The sequence below is a fragment of the Emys orbicularis genome, chromosome 9 (genome assembly GCF_028017835.1).
Source record: "Emys orbicularis isolate rEmyOrb1 chromosome 9, rEmyOrb1.hap1, whole genome shotgun sequence".
NCBI classification, from domain to species: Eukaryota; Metazoa; Chordata; order Testudines; family Emydidae; genus Emys; species Emys orbicularis.
In genome coordinates, this window is record NC_088691.1 from 20,647,706 (window position 1) to 20,671,744 (window position 24,039).

Genomic DNA, 24,039 nt, shown 5'->3' on the forward strand with positions numbered 1-24,039 from the left:
GGCCAGGGAGCTGCCTGTGGCAGGTCTCCCATCGGGGCTTGGAACACTACCAGCGGGGTCACCAGTGGCTCTGCAGCAGGCACAGGGGTTTCTCAGCATAGATGGCACTGAGAGGTGGGAGAGATGGATTGAAACCCTTGGCCTGGTTCCCAGCAACACTACTCTAGAGCAGGCTCCATTTCCGGTACCAGGCCAGGTCAGGTGAGGGGGGCATGCGAACTCTCGCCCTCGCTCCTTCTCCCCCACCCCGATCTAGTCCGCCAGTATCCCACAAGCCTCTCTGTCTTCTCTCTTTCTTTCAAGATGGCGTTGTTGGGGGCTCCGCAGAGCCTGGCGGCTCTCGCCGCTTTCCATCGGCGCAGGCTGCTGGCAGCTTCCCTGCTCCGGCAGCCGGCGGCTTGCGTCCACGGCTGGACAGCCGGCAGCGGGCTGAAGCGGAGCCAGCCCTCCCCGCGGATCTATCAGGTGCGGCGGGGACCGGGCGCTAGCGGGGAGGACACGGCGGGAGCCGGGCAAAGGGAGGAGAGGGGTCTGTGGGGCGGGCAGGGCTCACGCAGGCTCGAGTGCGGGATAGTCGGCAGTGGGGAGCAAGGGACTGGGGTGCTAGGGGCAAGGCCGATGGGGCTGGGCCCCTGGGGAACAAGGGGGCTCGCTCGTCGGCATGGGACTGCTGCTTGGCGCCCCTGTGGGGAAGGGGCGCTGGGGTCAGGATTGCAGGGGACGGGGCAAGCACGCAGGGCTGAGGGCAGCAGGGGCAGAGGAGGCTAGGGCCAAGCAGGTAGTGAGTTTCTGTATAGGGGGTGTTGGGGTTGGGCGTTTTTAGGGGAATTTGGTGCCCTGTGTGTTTCTGCCTGTTTTTACTGATAAACCACGGCTGGTGGGAAGGTTTAGTTTGTCCTTTTCCTTCTGAGCCTCCTTTGCTCTGTTACTGCTTTCAACAGTATTTTTTTTTAATGTTTTTTTTTCTTGGATGTCTTCATTCTATTGCCCTGTAGTTTGCCAGAAATTTTTTTGTAGCCACATATTTTGTGTGTGAGTGGATGAATGTACAAAGCATAATAACATAAAAACGGCCATAGTGGGTCAGATCAAAGGTCCATCTAGCCCAGGGGTTCTCAAACTGTGGGTCGGGATCCCTCAGGGGGTCATGAGGTTATTATATGGAGGTCGTGAACTGCTAGGCTCCACCCCAAACCCCGCTTTGCCTCCAGCATTTATAATGGTATTAAATATATTTTAAAGTGTTTTTAATTTATAAGGGGGGGGGTCGCACTCAGAGGCTTGCTGTGTGAAAGGGGTCACCAGTACAAAAGTTTGAGAACCACTGATCTAGCCCAATATCCCGTGACAGTGGCTAATGCCAAGTGCCCCAGAGGGAATGAACAGAACAGGTAATCATCAAGTGATCCACCCACCCCCTGTTGTCCATCCCTAGCTTCTCATTTCTGAGTCTATTTGTTTTCCCTATGCTCCACCCCCGACCATCATGTAATCAATAATTGTACCTCAAAAGGTTATTCTGGTGAAGAAAATTTAAGTGAAATCGACAAAGTAGGCCTCATCTGTAGTACTGTGTCCAGTTTTGGGCCCCACACTACAAGAAGGATGTGGAAATATTGGAAAGAGTCCAGCGGAGGGCAACAAAAATGATTAGGGGTCTGGAGCACATGACTTATTAGGAGAGGCTGAGGGAACTGGGATTATTTAGTCTCCAGAAGAGAAGGATGAGGGGGGATTTGATAGCTTTCAACTACCTGAAGGGAGGTTCCAAAGAGGATGGAGCTCGGCTGTTCTCAGTGGTGGCAGATGACAGAACAAGGAGCAATGGTCTCAAGTTGCAGTGGGGAAGGTTTAGGTTGGATATTAGGAAACACTATTTCACTAGGAGGGTGGGTGAAGCACTGGAATGCGTTACCTAGGGAGGTGGTGGAATCTCCTTCCTTGGAGGTTTTTAAGGCCCGGCTTGACAAAGCCCTGGCTGGGATGATTTAGTTGGGAATTGGTCCTGCTTTGAGCAGGGGGTTGGACTAGATGACCTCCTGAGGTCCCTTCCAACCCTGATATTCTATGATTCTATGATTCTAAGTGGGGAACTTGCTGGAGCTAGAGCTAAGATCAAGTGTCAGTAGTCTCTTGGTCTACCCAAGGCCGTGATCAAGTGTCTTGATGTTTTTGGTCTTTTGGCCTCGAGATGAAAACCTTGTCTGTGTTTCTGGGACCTTGAAGTGAAATTTTTTTCTAACTTATATCTGTTCTTATCAGTTTAATATCTGATATGTTCTTTATTTGTGAATGTAGGGAGACCCGAGTAGACAGTTGTTGCTTATTCTGTAGTGTGAGGACCTAGTACTAATTACACTGGCTTGAACAGATGTGGGCTTTCTGACAGCCATGTAAATACTGTTATTTACTCTCTATTATAAATTATAAATCTCTATTATATTTACATCTGTGGCTGTTAATTTTGATGCACTTTTAGTTCTGTTTTTAAAACAAAGTTGGAAGCTTTCTTAAGTAATAATAACTGATTTTTTAATTGTGAAGTGTTTATAACTTAAACAAATATTTAAAACAAAGTTTTGTTCAGGGTGGATTTGGTTTAATCATGGATTTCTACATAAAACTGCATTCTGGAATATGCTGCTCAAACAGTTTCACTTTTGTTTCTACTGCCTGTCTCTCCCTTCTCACATCTATCTCCAGATGACTTCTCCTTGTCCAGATCTATTCTGCCCCCCACCAATCTTCTATTCATTGAACTTTTTGAAACTTTGCACTTTTAGAGAGGGGTAAAAGGGATTGACTCTGTGTATACAAATTTGCAGAGGGACAATAGGGTTGAGGTCTGTTATTTCTCACCTCTATGTATTATTTATTTAAAAACGTTTTTGCTGTTAACAAGCATGTTATCTCTGGAGACACAAATCCATGGTTTGAGAACTGCAAAACTAAGCATCTTTGATGGTATCTTCTAGACTGAGCACTGAGTCCCATTGGGTAGATAGAAAGATTAACCTAAATAATCTATACAGAAGCCCGTGGAATCCATAAGATTGGGTCCCTAATCCATGAACTATTGGAACTCATTTACAAAACTTTTCTTAAACATTACATGAATATATTGTCTCATACTATAGAATTAGAATTTATAATCCCTATTCCATGATGAGATATCTTTGAGCTATAATGTATCTTCATTAAAACTATCTTTAGATAGGTTTTTTCCTCTAAAAGCATTTGATCAAAATATCTGATTTAAATAAAAAAAAATCACTGATTTTTATCCAGCCTGGTTTTGTTACATGTTGTTGGTTTATCAGGTAGTGACATAAAAGGGGGGCTGGTAAAGAATGAGACAGTGTTTTTATATCAAAAATACTGGTTCAAATTTGACCCAGAATAACAGAAGGCCGTTAAGTGGGCTAGGGGACCTGTAATTATAGTCATGGTTCAGTCTAATGGAGACACAGTGTCTGTATCAAAAAGCCACCAGCACGTTCAGTGGTAATGGCATTCTCCTCTTGGCATAGAGGCCAAGAAAATGACTACTCTGAACCTCAAGCTTCTGAAGAGCATGTAGCACCTGTGTTATGTGATGCCACGCTTTTTCGGGGGTGCTGTTTTAAAATACTTGTTTTTAACCTGTAAATAAGGGCTGTCAATTAATTGCAGTTAACTCAAGCAATTAACTCAAAAAATTAATCGCAATTAAAAACTGATTAATTATGATTATTTTTTTAATCACACTGTTAAACAATAGAATACTAATTGAAATTTATTAAATATTTTGGATGTTTTCTACATTTGCATATATGTTGTATTCTGTATTGTAATTGAAATCAAAATATATTATTTTTTATTATTTGCACTGTAAAAATGCTAAACAAAATAAATTGTATTTTTCGATTCACCGCATACAAGTACTGTAGTGCAATCTCTTTTTGTCCTGAAAGTGCAACTTACAAATGTAGATTTATTTTTTTGTTACATAACTGTACTCAAAAAGAAGAAAATGTAAAACTTCAGAGGCTACAAGTCCATTCAGTCCTACTTCTTGTTCAGCCAATTGCTAAGACAAACAAGTTTGTTTACATTTACAGGGGATAATGCTGCCCTCTTCCTATTTAAAATGTCACCAGAAACTGAGAACAGGCATTTGCATGGCACTTTTATAGCTGGCATTGCAAGGTATTTACGTGCCAGATATAAAACATTTATTAAAGCTAATGTTAAAATTATATAATATACAGGTTGAGAAAAGAGTGTCTGTACATCTGGGTATAGTGCTTAGATTATCCACTAATACAATGTTTGTTTTTAAAGTCATAAGATACATATAGTGCATAATCAGCAATAACCCAAATTTAGGTGAATAGATTTAGCAATACAGTTTAGATATTAGAATCTGAATATTCGGGTACATCACTCATGAAAAGTTATACAGAGATTTGGTTATGGAAAGCAAAGTATATCAATGAGCCTCAGTAATTGAGAATTAAACATTCGTAAGCCCCTTCATGCTTCGGCCACCATTCCAGAGGACGCACTTCTATGCTGATGACGCTTGTTAAAAAAATAATGCGTTAATTAAATTTGTGACTTAACTCCTTCAGGGAGAATTGTATGTCCCCTGCTCTGTTTTATCCGCATTCTGCCATATATTTCTTGTTATAGCAGTCTCGGATGATGACCCAGCACATGTTAGTTTTATGAACACGTTCACTGCAGATTTGACAAAATGCAAAGAAGCTACCAATGTGAGATTTCTAAAGACAGCACTCAACCCAAGGTTTAAGAATCAGAAGTTCCTTCCAAAATCTGAGAGGGACGAAGCATGCTTTCAGAAGTCTTAAAAGAGCAACACTCTGATGCGGAAACTACAAAACCCGAACCACCAAAGAAGAAAATCAACTTCTGCTGGTTGCATCTGACTCAGATAATGAAAATGAACATGCGTCGGTCCACATTGCTTTGTATCGTTATCGAGCAGAACCTGTCATCAGCATGGACACATGTCCCCTAGAATGGTGATTGAAGCATGAAGGGACATACAAATCTTTAGCACATCTGGCACATAAACATCTTGCAACACCGGCTACAACAGTGCCATGTGAATGTCTGTTCTCCCTTTCAGGTGACGTAAACAAGAAGCGGGCAGCATTATCTCCTGCAAATGTAAACAAACTAGTTTGAGCGATTGGCTGAACAAGAAGTAGGACTGAGTGGACTTGCAGGCTCTAAAATTTTACATTGTTTTATTTTTGAATGCATTTTTTGGTACATAATTCTACATTTGTAAGTTCAACTTTCATGATAAAGAGATTGCACTATAGTACTTGTATTAGGTGAATTGAAAAATACTATTTCTTTTGTTTTTTTTACAGTGCAAATACTTGTAATCAAAGATAAATATAAAATGAGCACTGTATACTTTGTATTCTGGGTTGTAATTGAAATAAATATATTTGAAAATGTAGAAAACACCAAAAATATTTAAATAAATGGTATTCTATTGTTTAACAGTGCGATTAATCATGATTTTTTTTTAATTGAGCGATTAATTGTGATTAATTTTTTAAATCCCTTGACAGCCCTACTATAATTCCTTAAATTATTTGGGCCCTGATAACCTCAGAGATGGCCTCTCTCCTTATGGCCCTGTCTAAACTGTGAACTCACATTCTAACTCTCTCAGGCTTTTAAACACAAGTGTATACAAAGTAAAAGAACTTTTTTAAAAAAAATATGTAACTAGTTGTGACCAGTTCTAGGAGTCTGTATTTAAAAAAATATCAAATCCTTTCACACTGGCTAGTAGGTTTAGGCCACAGGTTAGGAAGTGTCTGTGCTACCAACCCAAACCACACTCGTACTCAAAAAGGAGTAAAACAGTCTACAGTAAAAGCTTATTTATCCGGCATGTTGGGGAAATGGGGGGTGCTAGTAAGTGAAAAATTCCGGTTAATTAAGAGGGAGGGAGTTTGGATGCGGCAGGCAGTGCAGGGTTGGGGCACGGGAGGGGTATGGGACGCGGGCTCTGGGAGGGAGTTTGGGTGCGAGAGAGGGCTCGGGGCAGGGGGTTGCAATGAGGAAGGGGTTTCAGGGTGCCAGATCTGGGGGGGTACTCACCTGGGGTGGCTCCCTGCAAGCGGCGAGCTGTCCCTGCTGTTCCTAGGCCAAGGTGCGGCTCTGTGCGCTGCCCCCGCCCCAAGTGCTGGCTCTGCAGCTCCCTTTGGCTGGGAACCACAGCCAATGGGAGCTGTGGGGGTGGTGCCTGCATGTGGAGGCAGTGCACAGAGCTGCCTAGCTGTGCCTCCACCTGGGAACAGCAGGGCCAGGTTGCCGCTTGTGGGGAGCTGCCCGAGGTGAGCACCACCCGGCATCCTGAAACCCCTCCCATGTCCCAACCACCTGCCCCGAGCTCCCCGCACCTAAACTCCCTCCCAGAACCTGTCCCACATCCCCTCCCATGCCCCAACCCCCAGCCCTGCTCCCCCTTCCGCACTCCGAACCCGTCATGGTCGTTCCTCCGCCTAGGAGCAGCAGGGACATGTCGCCACTTCCGGGGAGCCACGCGGCGCCAGGTAGAGAGCCTGCCGGCCTGGTGCCTACCAGGCTATAAACTGGACTTTCTATGAAGATTAGAAATGCTGGTTTTTAGAGCGTTTTGGTTGGTAACACAGCTTTTACTGTATTATAATGTCTGCTGTTGTATTTAATTATAACTACCATCTTTGTTTAATAAATTTTAAAAATGTGTTGAGCTTGTTGAATAGTAGAAAAATACTTACTGAATGTATAATTTGATAGAATAGTATTTGACCAGCTGTTAAAACTGGTTGATTAAGTAAATATTTACTTTGATTTTTTCACTTAATCATAGCCTCTCAAGGTCCCTTCCAGTCCTATCTAGTCCAGTCCCCTGCACTCATGACAGGACTAGGTATTATCTATTAAAATAATGTTGAAATTTTGCCAAATACTGTTTTACACCTCTCTTCTTTCTTGCCATCACATGACTTTTTTTAGTATAGTTCATGGTGTATTTTCCATAGAATATTATCATTTTTACAAATTTATTATTGCTATTTATAAAATATTGTAACACCAATCATAGCAGATCTAGTTTTAATTTTTTTAAAGCAAATCATCATAAAGGCTGCTGTAATGTAGACTGGCTGAAAACCTATTTACAGTCTAATTCCCTGTCGTTAACTCTATTAAATTCAGAATTTTGCCCTTCAGTGTTAAAGATTAAATTCAGTAGCAGCCAGAGTAACTATAAAAAGGAAAAAAGGCAACAGTTAAGAGTTTCTGCTAAAAGGGCCAGGAAGCCCTGTGGTAGCTAGTTTTCTTTTACAAGCACCACTCTGTAATACAGTAATTCCAGTCAGATGCTAGCGTAACCCTGCCTATGAAACACAGTTAAGATTTAGTCTACAAATTGGAATAGTTTTTAACTGGGTTAAGGGACAATCTTGTTTAGCTACAGCTGAGAGAAAATCAGAATTTCTGCCTCAGAGGAAATTCTGATATTTCAACAATTGTGTTTTGCCCTGAATTGAAATGAAAGATCAAAATATCAAAATTTTTAATGAAACAAAAAGTCTGAAAAAATTTAACTGTAGAATTGTTGAAATAAGTTCTTGTTAATTTCAATTTTAAAAAGGTTTATTTTTATCGTGGCCTATGCTAAGGCCTAAGCTTGCTATGATCCACTAAAATAATTAAAGTTAAATTTAAAAAAAAATCAAGCAATATATGTTTGCTGCCGAAGTTTTAAAAGAAACTCAAACCACTGAACTCGTGGAAGTCACTGGCTAAGCCCCTGGGACCAGAGTTTGAAGTGCTAAACCAGCTTTTGACAGCTGTCACCTTTCTAGTGGGTGCAGAAAATATTTTATTCTTTTTCAATTTATTCAGTCAGTTTAGTAAAAGGACTAGTTCATTCAAAGTTGAGAAACTGATTGGGAAAGCTTCTTTTCCTCTTTCAATCTGTAGAACTAGAACTCATACTTGTTTTTATTTAAAGTCTTGAAGGACATGGCAACCAGAAACAATAAATTCAACTTCTGATACTTCCTGATTTGATAAATCAATTACTTTTAAATGCAGAACATGTTTTGATAAATTTATTTTTTCTCATGTATCCAGTACATTTAATCTAGCTTTATTTAACTAACTAACTAAATAAAATTCTGATTTTGTGCATTTTTAATTTAATTCCAATTTCCATCCAAATGCAGCTTGACACAAATCACAAGTAAAAAATTAATAATCTAATAAATAAGAAGTATCATTCACCATTTTCTAACATAATAAATATGTAAAAATAAAGAATCTGAATAAATGTATGTTAAAACTGATTAAATAAACATATATAGGTATAGTGTATCCTGCAGATTATTAAATAGTAGTTCCAAATTTAGTGTATAGGTTGAGATTGAGCTGAGTACCTGAAGTCTGTTAACTTCCGGATAAGTCTGAATCCTTCCCATGCTATTACATATCACTTATGGCATGAATGATCCTCTATCATTCCTTCTTCAGCTGCCCAGTGGTATTCCTACTGTGGCACGAGCTCTGGCTTCATTATTAACATATGTCCCAACTGTTACCATCTTTTCTGGATACCTTTAGAGATAATGGGCTGTTGCATTTTGACGAATCTCGGCATTTGTTATTCATTCCATTTAATACCTAGTATTTTTCTAAGGTATTTGCTTTCAAAGGCATTTGGATATCTGTATTTTTTGGATTTCCAGCTTTCATATCCATGTGTTCAGATAGAACTAACATTTGAGTGGAAGATTCAGAATTTCATCTTTTAACTGTAGATTTTTGATGACCAAATCTTGTTTAAGGTAGTGTATGCAGCTGCTGCTTTGCCATTCATGATAGACAACATTCATTGTTGGTCTATTTTGAATGATCTTGAAAAGTTACATCTTTAGAAGATTTTTAACAGGAAGATGATTTCAAAGAGTGATGCATAAGTGGGAATGTAGTCTTAGGCTGTTTGCTTTGTAATGAAGTAGGCATACATTTTTAGTTAATGAAATGAGTGTGATGTGGCATGATATCTTGCAAAAGCCTCCAGATTACCAAGTGATAAAAAACTACCATCTGTGTCAGTGGTTCTCAAACTTTTGTACTGGTGACCCCTTTCACATAGCAAGCATCTGAGTGCGACCCCCCCCCCAAATAAATTAAAAATACTTTTAAATATATTTAACACCATTATAAATGATACTATTTCTTTCTGGACATCCCTGTGGCTCGAACTTTACTGTCAAGGTATGCTAGTTGATTCACTTCCTGTATTCCTTTGCCTTCCAAAGTGATATTAATTGCGAGTTGCTGGAGTTCTCGCTGAATTTTTTTCTTCATAACTGATTATTAGCCCAGCCTTTTTGACAACGCTGGACAGTCTTTCGGTCTTTACTTTGCATGTTGGTTGAGCTGTCACTGAGAAGACTTATGTCATTAGCAACATACAGGTCTTCTAATGTATTGTTGAGCCTTGTGATGCCTGTGTTGTATCCAGCTACACTTTTTCTCATCATGAAGTCAACAGCATTGCCAAGCAGTAACGGTGAGGAAAGGCTTCATAGTTTGATACCAGTTAAGTGCCTGTCTGATTTTGAAATAAACTTCCCCTTTTAAACATGGGATTAAGAGATCTGTCTTGATAATCTACTGCATAGTTAACTTCTATGTGCTTCTTAAGTGCTAGAATACATATATTTTGGACATGTACTTTACCTTGGGTATTTTTAAAAGTATTTTCAGAAAGCAAATAATTTGTACTGGCTTTTTTCTAAATTGGTCAGCAGCATACTCCATTTTATCTACTTCTATTGCTGTTTTTTTGCATCTTGACATTTTCCATTCTTATCTCTATTTCCTGACATTTGTTCAGTAATTCTGTCTCCCTTTTCCCACACTTATTTATTTATATCTTTAAAAAGTACAACATTCTATAACTTGCATAGGCATAATGTAGAAGGTGAAATCTAAACATCAAGTCACCTTTAAAGTCCAGACAGTTCTTATTCCCTTCCATTAGAATTTTGTGACAAAGTCCTAAATGAAAATTCAGTTCCATTGAAACAATGAACTGTAACAGGGAAGCACCCCTCCCCCTGCTGCTGAAATGCCAGAGTGGTGCAGAAAATGCTTTGCTGTATTCTTGTGTTTATGTTGTCCAAAGACAGCTGAGACAATCATTTACTCATATAGAGGTACCAGTTATATTACTAATATACAAGTCAAAATTCCTGCTCTCAGCTATGGATATCTTTGGTAATACATTCCAGTAGATGTTGCAAAGTAACTTTTCTTTTCTCTTTTTTTTTTTTTTTTTTTTTTATTGGTTCCCAAATAAAATTCTTGGTAGTCTGGCTCATAAATGGAAACAATCAAAACTGTAGAAATGCAAAGCAGAATTGTAAAGTAAGAGTATTTTAAACACATCTCAAATGTTACTGCATCTAAATGTTAAAATGAATGAACGATCCTTGAAAAACTCTTGAGTAGCTATTATTTCAGTTTGATAATAATCTTAAACCTATATTTATTGCAGAAGTACATTTGGCTAGCTTTTCATTACCATTGGTTCTGATTAAATGCCTGTGACAGACATAATTCTATCACAGACCAGAATAAAGTTCTTATTATTTGCTTAGATCGATAAAATGGCTAGACAGAAATAAATTAAATGACAAAAGACTATGTTCAGATGATGATAGGGGTCTTGTTTTTAAACTTGTGCAAGACAAGAAATTCAGAGATAAGGCAGAAACTTGGTCCATATCCTGTCCTTTTGTGATGAGGTACTGCAGCACTATTCTAAAACCTGTGCAATATTTATGCACAATGGATTTAAAACAAAAAATAAAATGAATTCATCAACTTGAAACATTCATTGTTGGTCTATTTTGAATGATCTTGAAAAGTTACATCTTTAGAAGATTTTTAACAGGAAGATGATTTCAAAGAGTGATGCATAAGTGGGAATGTAGTCTTAGGCTGTTTGCTTTGTAATGAAGTAGGCATACATTTTTAGTTAATGAAATGAGTGTGATGTGGCATGATATCTTGCAAAAGCCTCCAGATTACCAAGTGATAAAAAACTACCATCTGTGTCAGTGGTTCTCAAACTTTTGTACTGGTGACCCCTTTCACATAGCAAGCATCTGAGTGCGACCCCCCCCCCAAATAAATTAAAAATACTTTTAAATATATTTAACACCATTATAAATGCAGGAGGCAAAGTAGGGTTTGGGGTGGAGGTTGACAGCTCGCAACCCCCCCCCCCCATGTAATAACCTCGTGACCCCCTGGGAGGGTCCCGACCCCCAGTTTGAGAATCCCTGGATGTATTGCATAGAGTAACCTCGTCAGACTTTCATTTCTGTCATTACCTTACAGTTTCTAAGCAGTCCACAACTGTTCAAAAAAACCCCAAAACTACTATTATTCTGACCCTTGTATTGTTGAGTGAGATTGAGTTTAGGCAATTGGTGTGACGCTTGAAGAACTAGTAAAGGAAGGAATAATTAATCTAAAGCACTATTTTGTTTATTCGTCCAACTTTTTTTTAATAATAATAATTTGTTATTGTAATGCCAAGGATCTGTAGTTACGGACCAGGACCTCATGGTCTAGATGCTGTAGAAACACAGAACAAAAGATGGGCATTCACCCAAAGAGTTTATAATCTAAGTATAAAACGAGAGATGGTCACAGACAGATGGGGGAGTGTAAAGAAGCAATGAGACAATATTGTCCAGCACCACAGGCAGTACACGTCTGTGTGCCAGAAGCTGGAAATGGGTGACAGGGGAAGGATCAGTTGAGGATTACCTATTCTGTTCATTTCCTCTGGGGCACCTGGCACTGGCCACTGTCGGAAGACAGGATACTGGGCTAGATGGACCTGTGGTCTGACCCAGTTGGGCCATTCTTATGTTCTTATGGTCTCAGTACATTATCTGTTGTCAAGTTTTTGTAGAACTCACAGAAAAAGTGAGTTTTAAGGAGGGATTTGAAATGGCTTTCAGGATGTTTACAGGGAACTCCTCCCAAGCGTGAGGGGCAGCATAGGAGATAAGCACAAAAGTGCTTGTTTTAAAATACTGTATAACAAGTGGGCAATGGAGGCTGGCATCAGGCAGGAGTCAAACTCTTTATACTGAATGAGAGATGATAGGGTGGGTGTAGGCCTTGAAGAACCTTGAAAGTAAAGACATTAATGCATGTTTTAGCAACTTCTGCAAGAGCTGTCACTCCCCACTCACATTACTTTAAAAATAGAAAAAGGCTAGGGTTAAATATATGGGGAAAAGGCAAGGCTAAAAATAATAAAGCAAGGTTTAAACCTTAATAACTTATCATTAGTTCCACATTATTAAAATGTTTGCCCATCACCACCCTCATTATTTTGCATTCATGTTGTATTCCATTTCCCTGAACTTGAATTTTTTTCTTTCTTTAGTTGTAAGTTCTTTAGGATGGAGCAGTATTTGTATGTATGTTGTGCATTGTCTAGCCCAATGGGGATCTATTTTAATTGAGACATTTGGGTGATACACGAATACAAATAATAGTGATTCATGTCTCCAGTCTCTCACCTACCTAGTTCAGTAGCTGTTCAGAGGCTTGTTGCTTCAAAACAGAGTGCAAAAAGCTGTTAACTTTTGCATCCTGGAGAGAGGAATGGATTCTAGGGGGAAAACAGACATAGTAAATAATTTTCTTAAGCCTCTTCTATGCACAGCATAGTGTGGAACTGTGTCCAGACTCCAAACCTTAACATTGAGATTAATTTTATGTTTCCACAAATATAACTTCTCCATCTCACCCTTCCAAGTGCTTCCTGTCAGAGTTCCTGTTTGACTTATGACATCTGCTGGATATTACTAAAGACCAAAATGTTGGCCTACGTAGTGAGCTTGAAAAATGACCCAAGTAAATGGAAATGCAGTCTTTAGGGAGTTTAGGACCATTCCCAAAGCAGTTTACCTGCATCTAAAACAAAGCCTATAATAAAAAAGATTATTCAGTCTAGAAGAAACATAAAGGGAATAAAGAAGAATATGATCAGAAAGAGCAGCAGTCCTGCAACTAAGGCAAATTGTTATATGATTAATCTGGATGAGTCAAGTAGTATGCTTAGGGGTTCCCTTCAAAGTCCACATTGTCAACAGTAAAAGTAAGACTATGTACGTTACTGGAAAGAAGAACTGCAAAAAGCAGAAATAGGCTAACTTCAATTTTCCTCAATTTTTCTTCTTATCTTGCTGTTCCAGGTACAATGTGGAATATGTGATAAGATCTACATTTTTTTCATTTATACAAGAGTGTTTAAAAAAAAACTTGCTTTCTATAGCTCTTGGTTTCTAATAAGCAGTCACAACAAAGATTAATGACTGAAGGTGCTATTTCAATTAAATTTATTTGGTTGTTTTTGTCACCTGTTCTAAGACCTCGTCTACACTACAAAGTTTACTGGTAAAACTTGTCTTCTGTTAGCACAGCCTTGCATGTGTCCACACCCAGTTTTAAGACCTACTGACAAAACTGACCTGCTGATGAAGCTAATTGCCCATGTCAGGTTCAAAATCAGTCGTGTCCCCCCCAATACCATTTTCCCCCATAGCCTTGCAAATTTATGTAAAACACGACATGCAGCAGTAACAAGAACATTTGGCTCTCTGAGATCCAGGCTATTCATAAGACATTGACCCTTTAATCTGCCAAACACATGCTCCACTGTGATCTTGCATATACTTAGGTCGTAATTAAATTTTTCCTTGTTCTTATCTTGGTGCCAGGTGTATGGTTTCATGAGTCAGGGAAGCAAAGGCGGGGCTGGGCATCTGAGAAACACAGTTTGCATTTTAGCCCCACCAATGTGAATATGCCAATCTGTGCTCGCATCTTTTCAAAAAGACCTGTATTCTTAAAGATGCAAGTATCATGCACCTTCCCTGACAACCCAGCATTAGAGTAATTGAAACATGACTGGTGACCCACCCACACTTGCATAACCATGGGGAAAATATTCCTTTCTCTTTATTTACTCAGAGACAAGGTTTTTGGAGTAAGGTAGAATTGCCTGCACGTTGCCCAGGATCAGTCCTGTGCAGCAGAACACACTTGGATTATCACCTGCGGATGGTTTAATGGACTGTGAAGGGATTTTGATGGCCTCAGGCCATTTCCCAGTAGACATGTCTCACCAAAGAAACCAAATGGTGGCTGTTGAAGTTGTGGTGGAAATGTGTGAGGGAGTTAGGTCATCTGTCCTGAGAATGAAAGTGTCATCAATGTATATCACAGGTTTTATGGTGCATTTTCCCAGAAATTCTTGCTTCATGTCCCATGAAGAGGTTGGCATATTGAGAAACCATCCCAGTACCCGTGACTGTTCCCGTGGTTTGGACAAACTGTGTGGTGTTAAATGTAAATTGTTGTGGGTGAGAATGAAATGGATTAGTTTGGTGACGTCTTTGAGGTGCATATCTGAGTATTGTCCATTGTCTTTAGGCAGGCTGTGATGCCATCGCAGTGAGGATATTGGTGTATAGGAAAGGGACATACATGGTGGGAAGGAATGTGTTCTGAGGGAAATTGTTAATATTGTGGAGTTTCTGGAGGAAGTCGGTTGTGTCCTGGAGGAAACTGGCCCTTTATGTGGTGAGTGGTTTGAGATGGTTTGTGAGTCTTGATATTCCTCGGTAATGTGTGTTAACCCCTTATGCTTAACAACCTGTTCCGCCTGTTTAGCTGTGACACGCTGGTTACATTTTCTAGATCTGAAGAAGAGCTCTGTGAAGCTCAAAAGCTTGTCTCTTCCACCAGCAGAAGTTGGTCCGATTAAAAAAAATATTACCTCACCCACCTTCTCTCTTAAATATACAGCATCAGCCAGCATAAGCCTTCTCTAAAAACTACAGATGAAACGAAGAGACATGCAACTACATTTTTCAGAACTGGTCTCAGATTTTCGGTGTCCAGCTTGAGAAGTCTTTTTCAGAGGTCCAAACGAGCTGCAGCTCTGATTTAAGTCAATATAAACAGCAAAATAAGGAAAATTTGTCATCTTTCTGTTGTAATGTAAACTGCTTAGCTGAAGATATTTTGGTAAAATGCATATAGCTTTAATTTTTAAAAGGTTATTTTTGATGGCCCCTTCTACAATGGTGAAACAACTTTTGCCATTTTTAAGAATCAGTCAATTTAAAAACAATCTCATGAGTTTCCTAATACAGAAATCCATGTATTTTTAAGCCATTAGTGGGTTCTGGTGTTCTTCATCAACATTTGTGCATGTCTTTTTAGAAGAGCCTTTCCGAAGGGATCACATTGATAAATACACAAGGGAGGTTGCTAGTTAATTCTTGTAATTATTGCTAAATAATAAAATTTCATCAAATGAGGAAGTGAAGTTATTCTCACGCAAAATTACTAATTTTAACCAATGTTCTCTTGAGTTTTATTTTTCTGCGTACAGAGTGACTGCCTAACTAAGCTTAATATACTGAAAAGCCCAGTCTGATCAGTTGACCTCTCCCCATTCCCAAACTCTCATGCACTGTCTTCCATTCCCACTCTCCTCGTTCCCTCTAATCTAAATTCAATCCAACAATTATCATTTACTCTTTTTCTTTTCTCAGTGCCTTTGCCACTCTTGTTTACTCCCACATATCTTCTCATTCACTGTTACAGTTGGCATTTACACTCTCTCATTCACTCAGATGCTTCTTTTAACGCTTTCCTTTCACTCTATCGCTTTCCTTCTCATTCACATTCTTCCTCCCATTCGTTCATATACACTCTTTCCTTGCTTCCTCCCTCCTATTAAATTTTTTTCCTGTCTTGCTTTTAAGGACCCAGTATAACTCCCCAGGAAAGCCAGTGGTAAGATTTTCATATACTTCCTCAGTATTTGGATTCATTCCTAACATATCTTAGTTATGCAGGTAACCATTGGTCAAAAGTGGCAGCATAGCATAGTGCTGTCTGGAATAGTTTGTTGGAAACTCAGCAGAAAAGTTTGTAAACATTAGATTTGACCTTGAACAAATGCTTCTTGGTAATCTTGATTGTTCTTTGCATTCAATGCTCTGATGTGTTAAACAAGATATTTATAACATTTAACAGCCATGATGCTGTAGGAATAGATAGTTTTCAAGTACAATCAATACTAAACCTATGTTTCATCACTGAAACTGTATAGTATTGTATCCAAAAAATGGCACTAAAAGTATATTAATATTTCAAAGTCAAACATTCAGAAGTTAGGAAATGCCAAAATTAAGGTAGCCTGTGCAATCTGTGAAGTAAAAAACAAGCAGAAATATTCAAAAACAAAGGGCCATCTTTGTATATCATACAGGACCATAAAAAGGCACAAACATTTTTTCTTTGTGATATACTTCTGTTGATAGGAAGGCATGGTAGACTGAAAGCACTGGAGACTGAAAGCACTGGAGACTGAAGTCTGCTATCCAGGGAGCAGGTACAGCATGGAAAGCAGCAATACAAACTTATGTCCTACCTCCCTAGGTTGCCTCACCACTGTCTATTCCTGACTGCTGGGCGGGCTGCCCATGCTAGTTTAATCTTTGGCCTCCATGCTGATACCGAATTTTTCAAAGAGAAGCTTGAGAGGAAAGAGAGTCTATCCTTAAGGCATAGGATTGGGACTCAAGAGAACTGGGATTCCCAGCTCCCGCACAGATATTTCTGTATGACCTAAGACAAATCCTGTGAGCTCTGTGCTTCCATTCCTTTATCTGTACATTGGGATCTTTCCCTAATTGCAGAGGTGTTGTGTGGCTTATTTAAGTAAAGTTGAATTGAAAGGTGCGATGTAAGTTTAAATTATCATTATAAGAGGGCAGTTTTTCCCAATCTACAGAGAGTGGGTAGAAAAGAAGAGCAGGGCTGGGAGGCAAAAGAAAGCGGTATAACCCTAGAGCCACCTCTTTCCCCCCTGCATATGTGTTCCTGCAGCAGTAGATAAAGCAACAGGTGGCTTGTTTAAAACAAAAAAACAAAAAAAAATGTTTTCTTCCTGTTTCCTTGGCAGCCTCTAATACATCTGGCCATGGGTCAGTTTATACAAAGGGGCTGCCTCTTCAACAGTCCAAACTGAGGGAAGGTGGGATCTGTCCTGAGACAGGACAGCAGCCCTCACATTAGTTATTTCAACGAAAATAGATTAGAAACTCCTGTATTAAGGAAATGTAATCTAGGAGAGCTGCAATAAAAGCTTGTAAATAAACACTTCTTTACATATTCTCCACAATCAAGTTTTGTGTAATAGAAAGAAAATCATTAATTTAAATGTAATTTAATGTAATTGTTTTGGGGAATAGAAATGAGATTGATTTTGTCTACAAAATATCATGCACATTTACTGCACTATATAAACAATCTAGCTCTTTCTCAGAATGGTGGCTGTGAATTCTTTTTTCCCCCATAGGTGGTTATAGCTCCACAACCCTCTACTCCCATGAACACACTATGAGCAAAAACATTCTGGATTTAATATTTAGTGTTCATATGCTTGATCACTCTGAATGTTAATTTACATGCTTCTTGCAGACCTAAACAGGAGTTTATAGCATTGCTTTTGAGAGGTTCCAGTCTTAAGTATTTGAGACAACCCCATAGTGGGCAATTGTTCCTCAGCCCCAAGGGTAGCTTGGAGCCCACTGCCGTGCGACGGGGGCTAGGGATCGGCGCCTGTGGCCAGTGCCCGGGACTGGAGCTGGGACCCAGTGCCTGTTGCCATAAAGCTGGAACCAGGGTCTGGAGGCTGAAGCCCCACAGCTGGAGGCCAGGGCTGCATGGCCAGAGGTCGGGGGGGTCAATACCTGCTGCCCTACGGTCGGAGCCTGGGGCTGCACGGTCAGGTTCCTGAAGTCCTGCCGCTGGAGCCTGCCGCCCAACCCCCCCACCCACCCAAGGTGGGTCAAGAACTCACTTTGCTCCTGCAGCGTTGTGCCCCACCTCTCTCCAGAGGCGGTGGCAGGGTGGCGCATCCAGGAGCAACAAGGAGGGAGGGGAAGGGGCCGATGCTTTGTGCACGCCGCCCCCCCTTCCCCAATCACAGCCCAGGAGGGTGTCGTGGACACACGAAAAGCCCCTGGTGGCTACATGCAGCCACGGTGGCCACATTTGAGAAACGTTGGTTTAATCCAAACAAGAAGGCAGTGTTAACAGATTTGGGGAAGCAGTCATGAGTGCTGTCCTAATTTAATCACTGCACCTGAATTAGGGAGTTCGGCTGCCATTTGTAGCATAAATATGCAAATTAGGGGTGGTACATCTTGGTCTGCTGCTGGATGCCCAGGTAGTGGCTGTTGCCACGAATGCTTTTTTTTTTTTTTTTTTTTTTTTTAAGGTATCTGTACTCCTATTCCAGTTCTGCCACAGTTAGATTAGATTGCTGTAATGTCTCTATATGTGGTTATGCACAGAGACCACTTGGAAACCGAAGCTAGTACAGAATGCCATGCATGGCCTGTTTATGAGATGGAGAGCACACCACATCAGAGCAATAGGGTCTGCTCTTGCTTCTGTTGACATCAATTTATAGAGCCCTAAATGGTTTGACACCTGGTTACCATTGAAATTGTTTCTGTTCCCATGCCATGCTTCCTCAGTTGGTCTGTGGAAGTGCTTGAGCTCTTGTCGATATAAACAGAAGGTAGCTACTTGGAGGGAGTTCTCTGTGGAGGATGGCTGTCTCTGTAAAGAGTTTATTATAAATCTAAAGAAATATCAAATGTCTGCCAAGATTTGAGTTTTTTCTCCTGCAGCTGTAGCAGTAACACATTTCAGTTGCACAGTAAAAACACATCTAAGGTGATAAGGTCCATCTTCATTGGCAAGACCAAACAGTCTCTTAATCATATGAGGACATTACAGTGTTGCAACTGAGATGGGACCTTCCGAAGGCTTTGTTCCCAATGGGATCAGAATTATGCTATTTATGACCATGATTAACCAAAGTTGTTGGTAACAAATTTCTAGTGCTGTTTCCATGACCACCGTGGACAGGTGTTTGTGTGTGTGTGTGTGTGTGTGTGTGTGTGTGTGTGTGTGTGTGTGTCTCAGAGCATGGATTTCAAACACAGTTGTATAGGCAACCACAGGTTTGAGTATTTGACATGATTTGGCTTGTTATATGCTTATTTAAAGAGACCATGTCAACTTGCAATCTCATCAGTTTAAAACGAGAGTTAAAACTAGTTACAGATACTATTACTGCGCTGGGGGCTACCCCTGCCAACTTCTGTGATCTTGCTTCCTATTTGAAACATAAAATGAAAAATTCTCTTTGTGAATGTTGATGTCAGTGGCAGTTGCAAGGGGCTTAGCACTTCTGAAAATCAGACCACTTATTTAGGAGCCTAACTTTAGGCATTCATTTTTGAAAATGTTGACCTGTATGACTGGGTGCTTAGGATTTCCAGTACCACATTAGACCACTGGCACATCAGATTTGTTAGCTTGTCTCTGTGTACTGCTTTATAAAGATTGGCTGGAGAGTTGGGTGGATTCTGCAGGGAAGGTCTTGAAAAATTGACTGTTACAACTGAAAGCTGTTCTGGGCAGGAACGTAGGCTTCTAAGTCATTGAAGCACTTTTGCAAAGTTTACCCTAAGTTCTATTGAAAGTCATTACGACTTGCATGTTTTTGAAAATTTTACACTTTTACCTTTTATCTTATTTTTACCCTTTATCTTATTTCTTATTATCTTATATGGTGAGTGCCTGGCCCACCCATCATGCTAAGCAATAGTTGGAAAATTGTTTGTTTGCAAAAACTGTTATGCTTAAAGATCAGCATGTCTTTGTGTCATTTGGTCAAGACTCTAATGCTAGAAACATGGATGTCATGCTGACACTTTTCATAAGCACTACAGCATAAATCTGAGACAAACTCCTTGGTATATCAACCCCATGTTCCAGTAAACTCTTAGGTTGCAAACAGGATCTTCTCTTAGAGATTTAAAGAAAACCATGTTTTACTTTTCTCTGCTGATGTGTGGTGCTGGAATGGATCACATTGGCTTATATGAATGGCATGCATAACTAGAAAGCCATTTGCTACATTAAGTGCCATAAGTGCGTGATACATCTTTAAAAGTAATTAATAAAATGTTTAATTCCAACAATACTTCATCCCATCCTATATGCAGGTGATGTGGTGCGCGACTCCCCCCTGCGGTGCCTCCTGCTGGTCCTCTCAGGGAATTAGCTCTCCAGCCCTCAGAGCGCCCTCTGCACGCCGGTGTCCCACTTGTTTCCAGCCCTGTGTCCCTCCCGGACCCTGGTGCCCTTTTATCTTTGGGGTGCTGCCCCCGGCAATACCCCCACAGTCCCAGGGTCTCCCCCACCCAGGGGAACCCCCAACCCTCTATCCCCACCTTGCCTCAGTCGTGGGCTACTGCCAGTCATCATCAAGCCCCTGCTCCCTGGGGCAGACTGCAGTGTAAAAGCCACTCATTATAGGCAAGGGGATTCAGACCTACTGCCTTCCTCTACCTCCCAGTACCTCTATGGGCCTAGAACCAGGCCCTGCAGCCTGGGGAGTTGCCAGCCTGGAGCTCCCCTGCTCCTCTGGCCTTTCCCCAGGCCTGCTTCACTCCAGTACCCTTTAGGACTCAGGCAGCTAGGTCCATCTCCCTCCTCAGCTAGAGGGAGACTGTGCCAGCTCCTGGCTCACTGGCCTTTTTATAAGGGCCAGCTGTGGCCTGATTGGGGCGTGGCCCAGTTGCGGCTGCTTCCCCAGTCAGCCATCCCCAGGCACAACCCTCTCCAGGGCTGCTTTTAACCCCTTCTATTTTAGGAGCGGGGTAGCCACCCTGCTACACCAGGATATAATACAATAAGATGTGTTAAAACGGGCAAGTATTATATGGTGAAGAAGTTAGCTTCACTTGGTTGTATTTCTTCAGCAATTTGTAATGTACTATGTGACTTAGGACAAGTGCAAAAAGAAGGTTTAAGGCAATGTGTAGAAAATATACAAAAGGCCATGCTGCTATTTGTTAAGGTTAAAAATGTTTTTCTTAAGAGTTCATTTTCTTGACGTTTGTTCTTTGCCTTGAGCCAATGACTGCTCTTTTGCTATTCTGCTGTACAGTATTGATTTATATTGTGCATGCTGTGCAGCTAGTATCGCAACAGAGCTGTAGGAGACTGGTTTGTGGTGGAATACTAGCCAGGTGCTTTAGGAGTATCAGGACTGATTTCAGAAACAATCACTGGGGGTAGAGAACGTATTTCCTGGCTGAAATATACCAGTTACGTTATGGAAGCACACTGAGTGCCCCCTGTCTGCAGTTGCCTGGGAGGACATTGCTCACCATTCTTATTGAAAGGAAGAGTGTAATGAAAACAGCCATCCAGGTTTAAGACTATTAGTTACTGTTTCTGTAGCATCCAAAGGGTTCTAGGAACTTCAGAAGGGTAGGCAGACGAGATCTGTGTCCTACAGCACTTAGGGCTGGTCTACACTAACCCCCCCACTTCGGACTAAGGTACGCAAATTCAGCTACGTTAATAACGTAGCTGAATTCGAAGTACCTTAGTCCGACGTTACCGCGGTCCAGACGCGGCAGGAAGGCTCCCCCGTCGATGCTGCGTACTCCGCTCGCCGAGCTGGAGTACCAGCGTCGAAGACGAGCACTTCCGGGATCGATCCGGGGCACTTCCGGGATCGATTTATCGCGTCTTAACCAGACGCGATAAATCGAACTCAGAAAATCGATTGCTTACATCCGGACCCGGATGTAAGTGAAGACGTACCCTTAGAATACAGCGTTCCATGTAACAGCATCTGCTAGTAACCTATGTTATGCCTATGCAGATTCCCATATTTGTGAATAAATATGGTGTATTTTATATCCCATCTGAAAAAAATTGCAACCCAGTCATGTTCAGCTTCATAGCAGTGGCAGCCGTTCCCAGGCAGAGTTGTAGCTTTTGCTAGCCTTTTAGTCCAACGTACAAGCGTAGTATATGAGGTAAGAGGGAATGAAAACAAGGAGGGCAACAAGGATAAGAATAAAACATAATGGAAAACAGAACAAAAGGGGATATTTGAAAAGAATGCAAAGGCCATCTGAGAACAAAACAGAATGAGAAGAGAAGAAGGACTTAAGGGCTTTCAAGGAACAAGGATCGGAAGCCTAGTGAGAGCGTGGGTGGAGATGGGGGAAAGGTTTGTTGACATTTTGCATTTTTAATAGTTGGAAGCAATTTATTTTGCACCTGCTCCCCACCAGTTGTTTTCATCTTATTTTTTCTTTGGTCACTTGTCAACCACTGTCTTTGTTTAGTTCTCATGTTATGCATGTTTACACGAACTAGGTGAAATATTCTCTAAACATGAAGTATACACTCTTAATTACTCAATCTTCTCTTTTTTTCTTCTTTCCTGCAGATTCCCCAGACATTCAGACAAGCTACATGGCAGAGTTTGGGGAGTGGCTATTCAAGACAATTATTAGATGCTGCAAAGGTAGGATTAAGCAGTCTTTCCTCCTTCTACTCTCTCAGGGGGGGAAAATTCTATCCCTTGAGCATCTTCCAATTTATGCTGCTTATTTTACATCCTTTATATAATTTCCCCTTTTTATGATTTCTAAGTACTACTAGATAAATGGCAAATTATGTTTCTGCCTCTGGAAATGGAGAGAGAATCTCTGCTGAAATCTTGATAGTCTTCCCCCTTTGAAATGTCTTTCTAAATCTCTAAAAATCAGTGCCAACAGAGTAATGTTTTCAGAAAGCTTTTAGAAATGTGTACTTGTAGCTTGTTGACATTCAAATTTATCCTGCGGTTTTATGTCTGACAATGTATGGAAATCTGAGTTTTCTCAAATATGTAAAGCTTTATTACGCCAAAAATATGCTTAGCTTGTGGAGCATAAAGAAACTTTGAAAATTTATTGGCACCTCTGGGGGAGAGCAGTATGACAGGTTTTCATCTGTGTGAGGGTTGCTTTTTGTGTCACTAATGTAAACATAAGGGAAATGGTTTTTTGTTTTTAGTCTTCGTCTGCTAATAATGACACAGAGAAATATGTAAAATTGTAGGATGTAGTAAGACCAGGAAATTCATCTAAATTCTCACCTCTTAATGTTACAGTTAGGCCTGGTCTACACTGGGGAGGGAGGGAGGGGTGTCGATGTAAGATACGCAACTTCAGCTACGGGAATAGCGTAGCTGAAGTCGACGTATCTTATTTCGACTTACTTCCAGTCCTCACGGCGCGGGATCGATGGCCGCGGCTCCCCCGTCAACTCCACTACCGCCGCTCGCTCTGGTGGAGTTCCGGAGTCGACGGGAGCGCATTCGGGGATGGATATATCGCGTCTAGACGAGACGCGATATATCGATCGCTACCCGCCGATCCAGCGGGTAGTCTGGACGTACCCTTATATCCCACAATATGTCTCTTCTTTAAATACTCTTTAATTATTTATGGTTATCATTTCAAATGCACTAAGTGGTTTAGGAGCCTAAAACCCATTTCTGTTCAGTGGGATTTAAAAGCACCTCACTGACTTAGGTGGTTTTTTTAAAAAAAAATTTACCCTTTGAGTTTATAAAAATGAGTGACAGAAATGGAATTGTGAGTCAGGGACTTCTGAATTCTAATATATTAGATCATGCTACCTCTCATATACATTATATATGAGATTCCATAATATTGCTTGGTAGCTTCCCCTTATATTTAGGTTGCCTAACTTTTTCCATTGTGAAAGATTCTTGCTACTTTTTTTTTTTTTTTTTAGACGCTCTACCTCCATTGTTTTCAGCAGGCCTTCAAAGTTAAGGAGAAATCACTCGGTTAGCAAAGTGACTTGTTTGTCCTATTAAATTCCATTCAGTTTAGCTGAATTATAAATTGTTAAATCATCATTTCCCGTTTCTCACTTGTATTCATCAGGAAAATTTTTCTAGTATGCTAAAATAACTGAACACGATTTAAAAAAAACAAA

The 24,039-nt window shown here is 40.7% G+C and overlaps 1 protein-coding gene across 1 annotated transcript in view; it reads left to right on the forward strand.

The window, feature by feature from the left end:
• The first annotated feature begins 303 nt into the window (after positions 1–303).
• The window catches only part of ABCB7 (ATP binding cassette subfamily B member 7), a 70,439-nt gene continuing 46,703 nt past the window's right edge, over positions 304–24,039 (forward strand). The window contains exons 1-2 of the mRNA XM_065410434.1: positions 304–465; positions 22,475–22,552. Of these exons, the coding sequence (XP_065266506.1) occupies positions 304–465; positions 22,475–22,552 (240 nt within the window). The remainder of the gene's footprint in view (positions 466–22,474; positions 22,553–24,039) is intronic.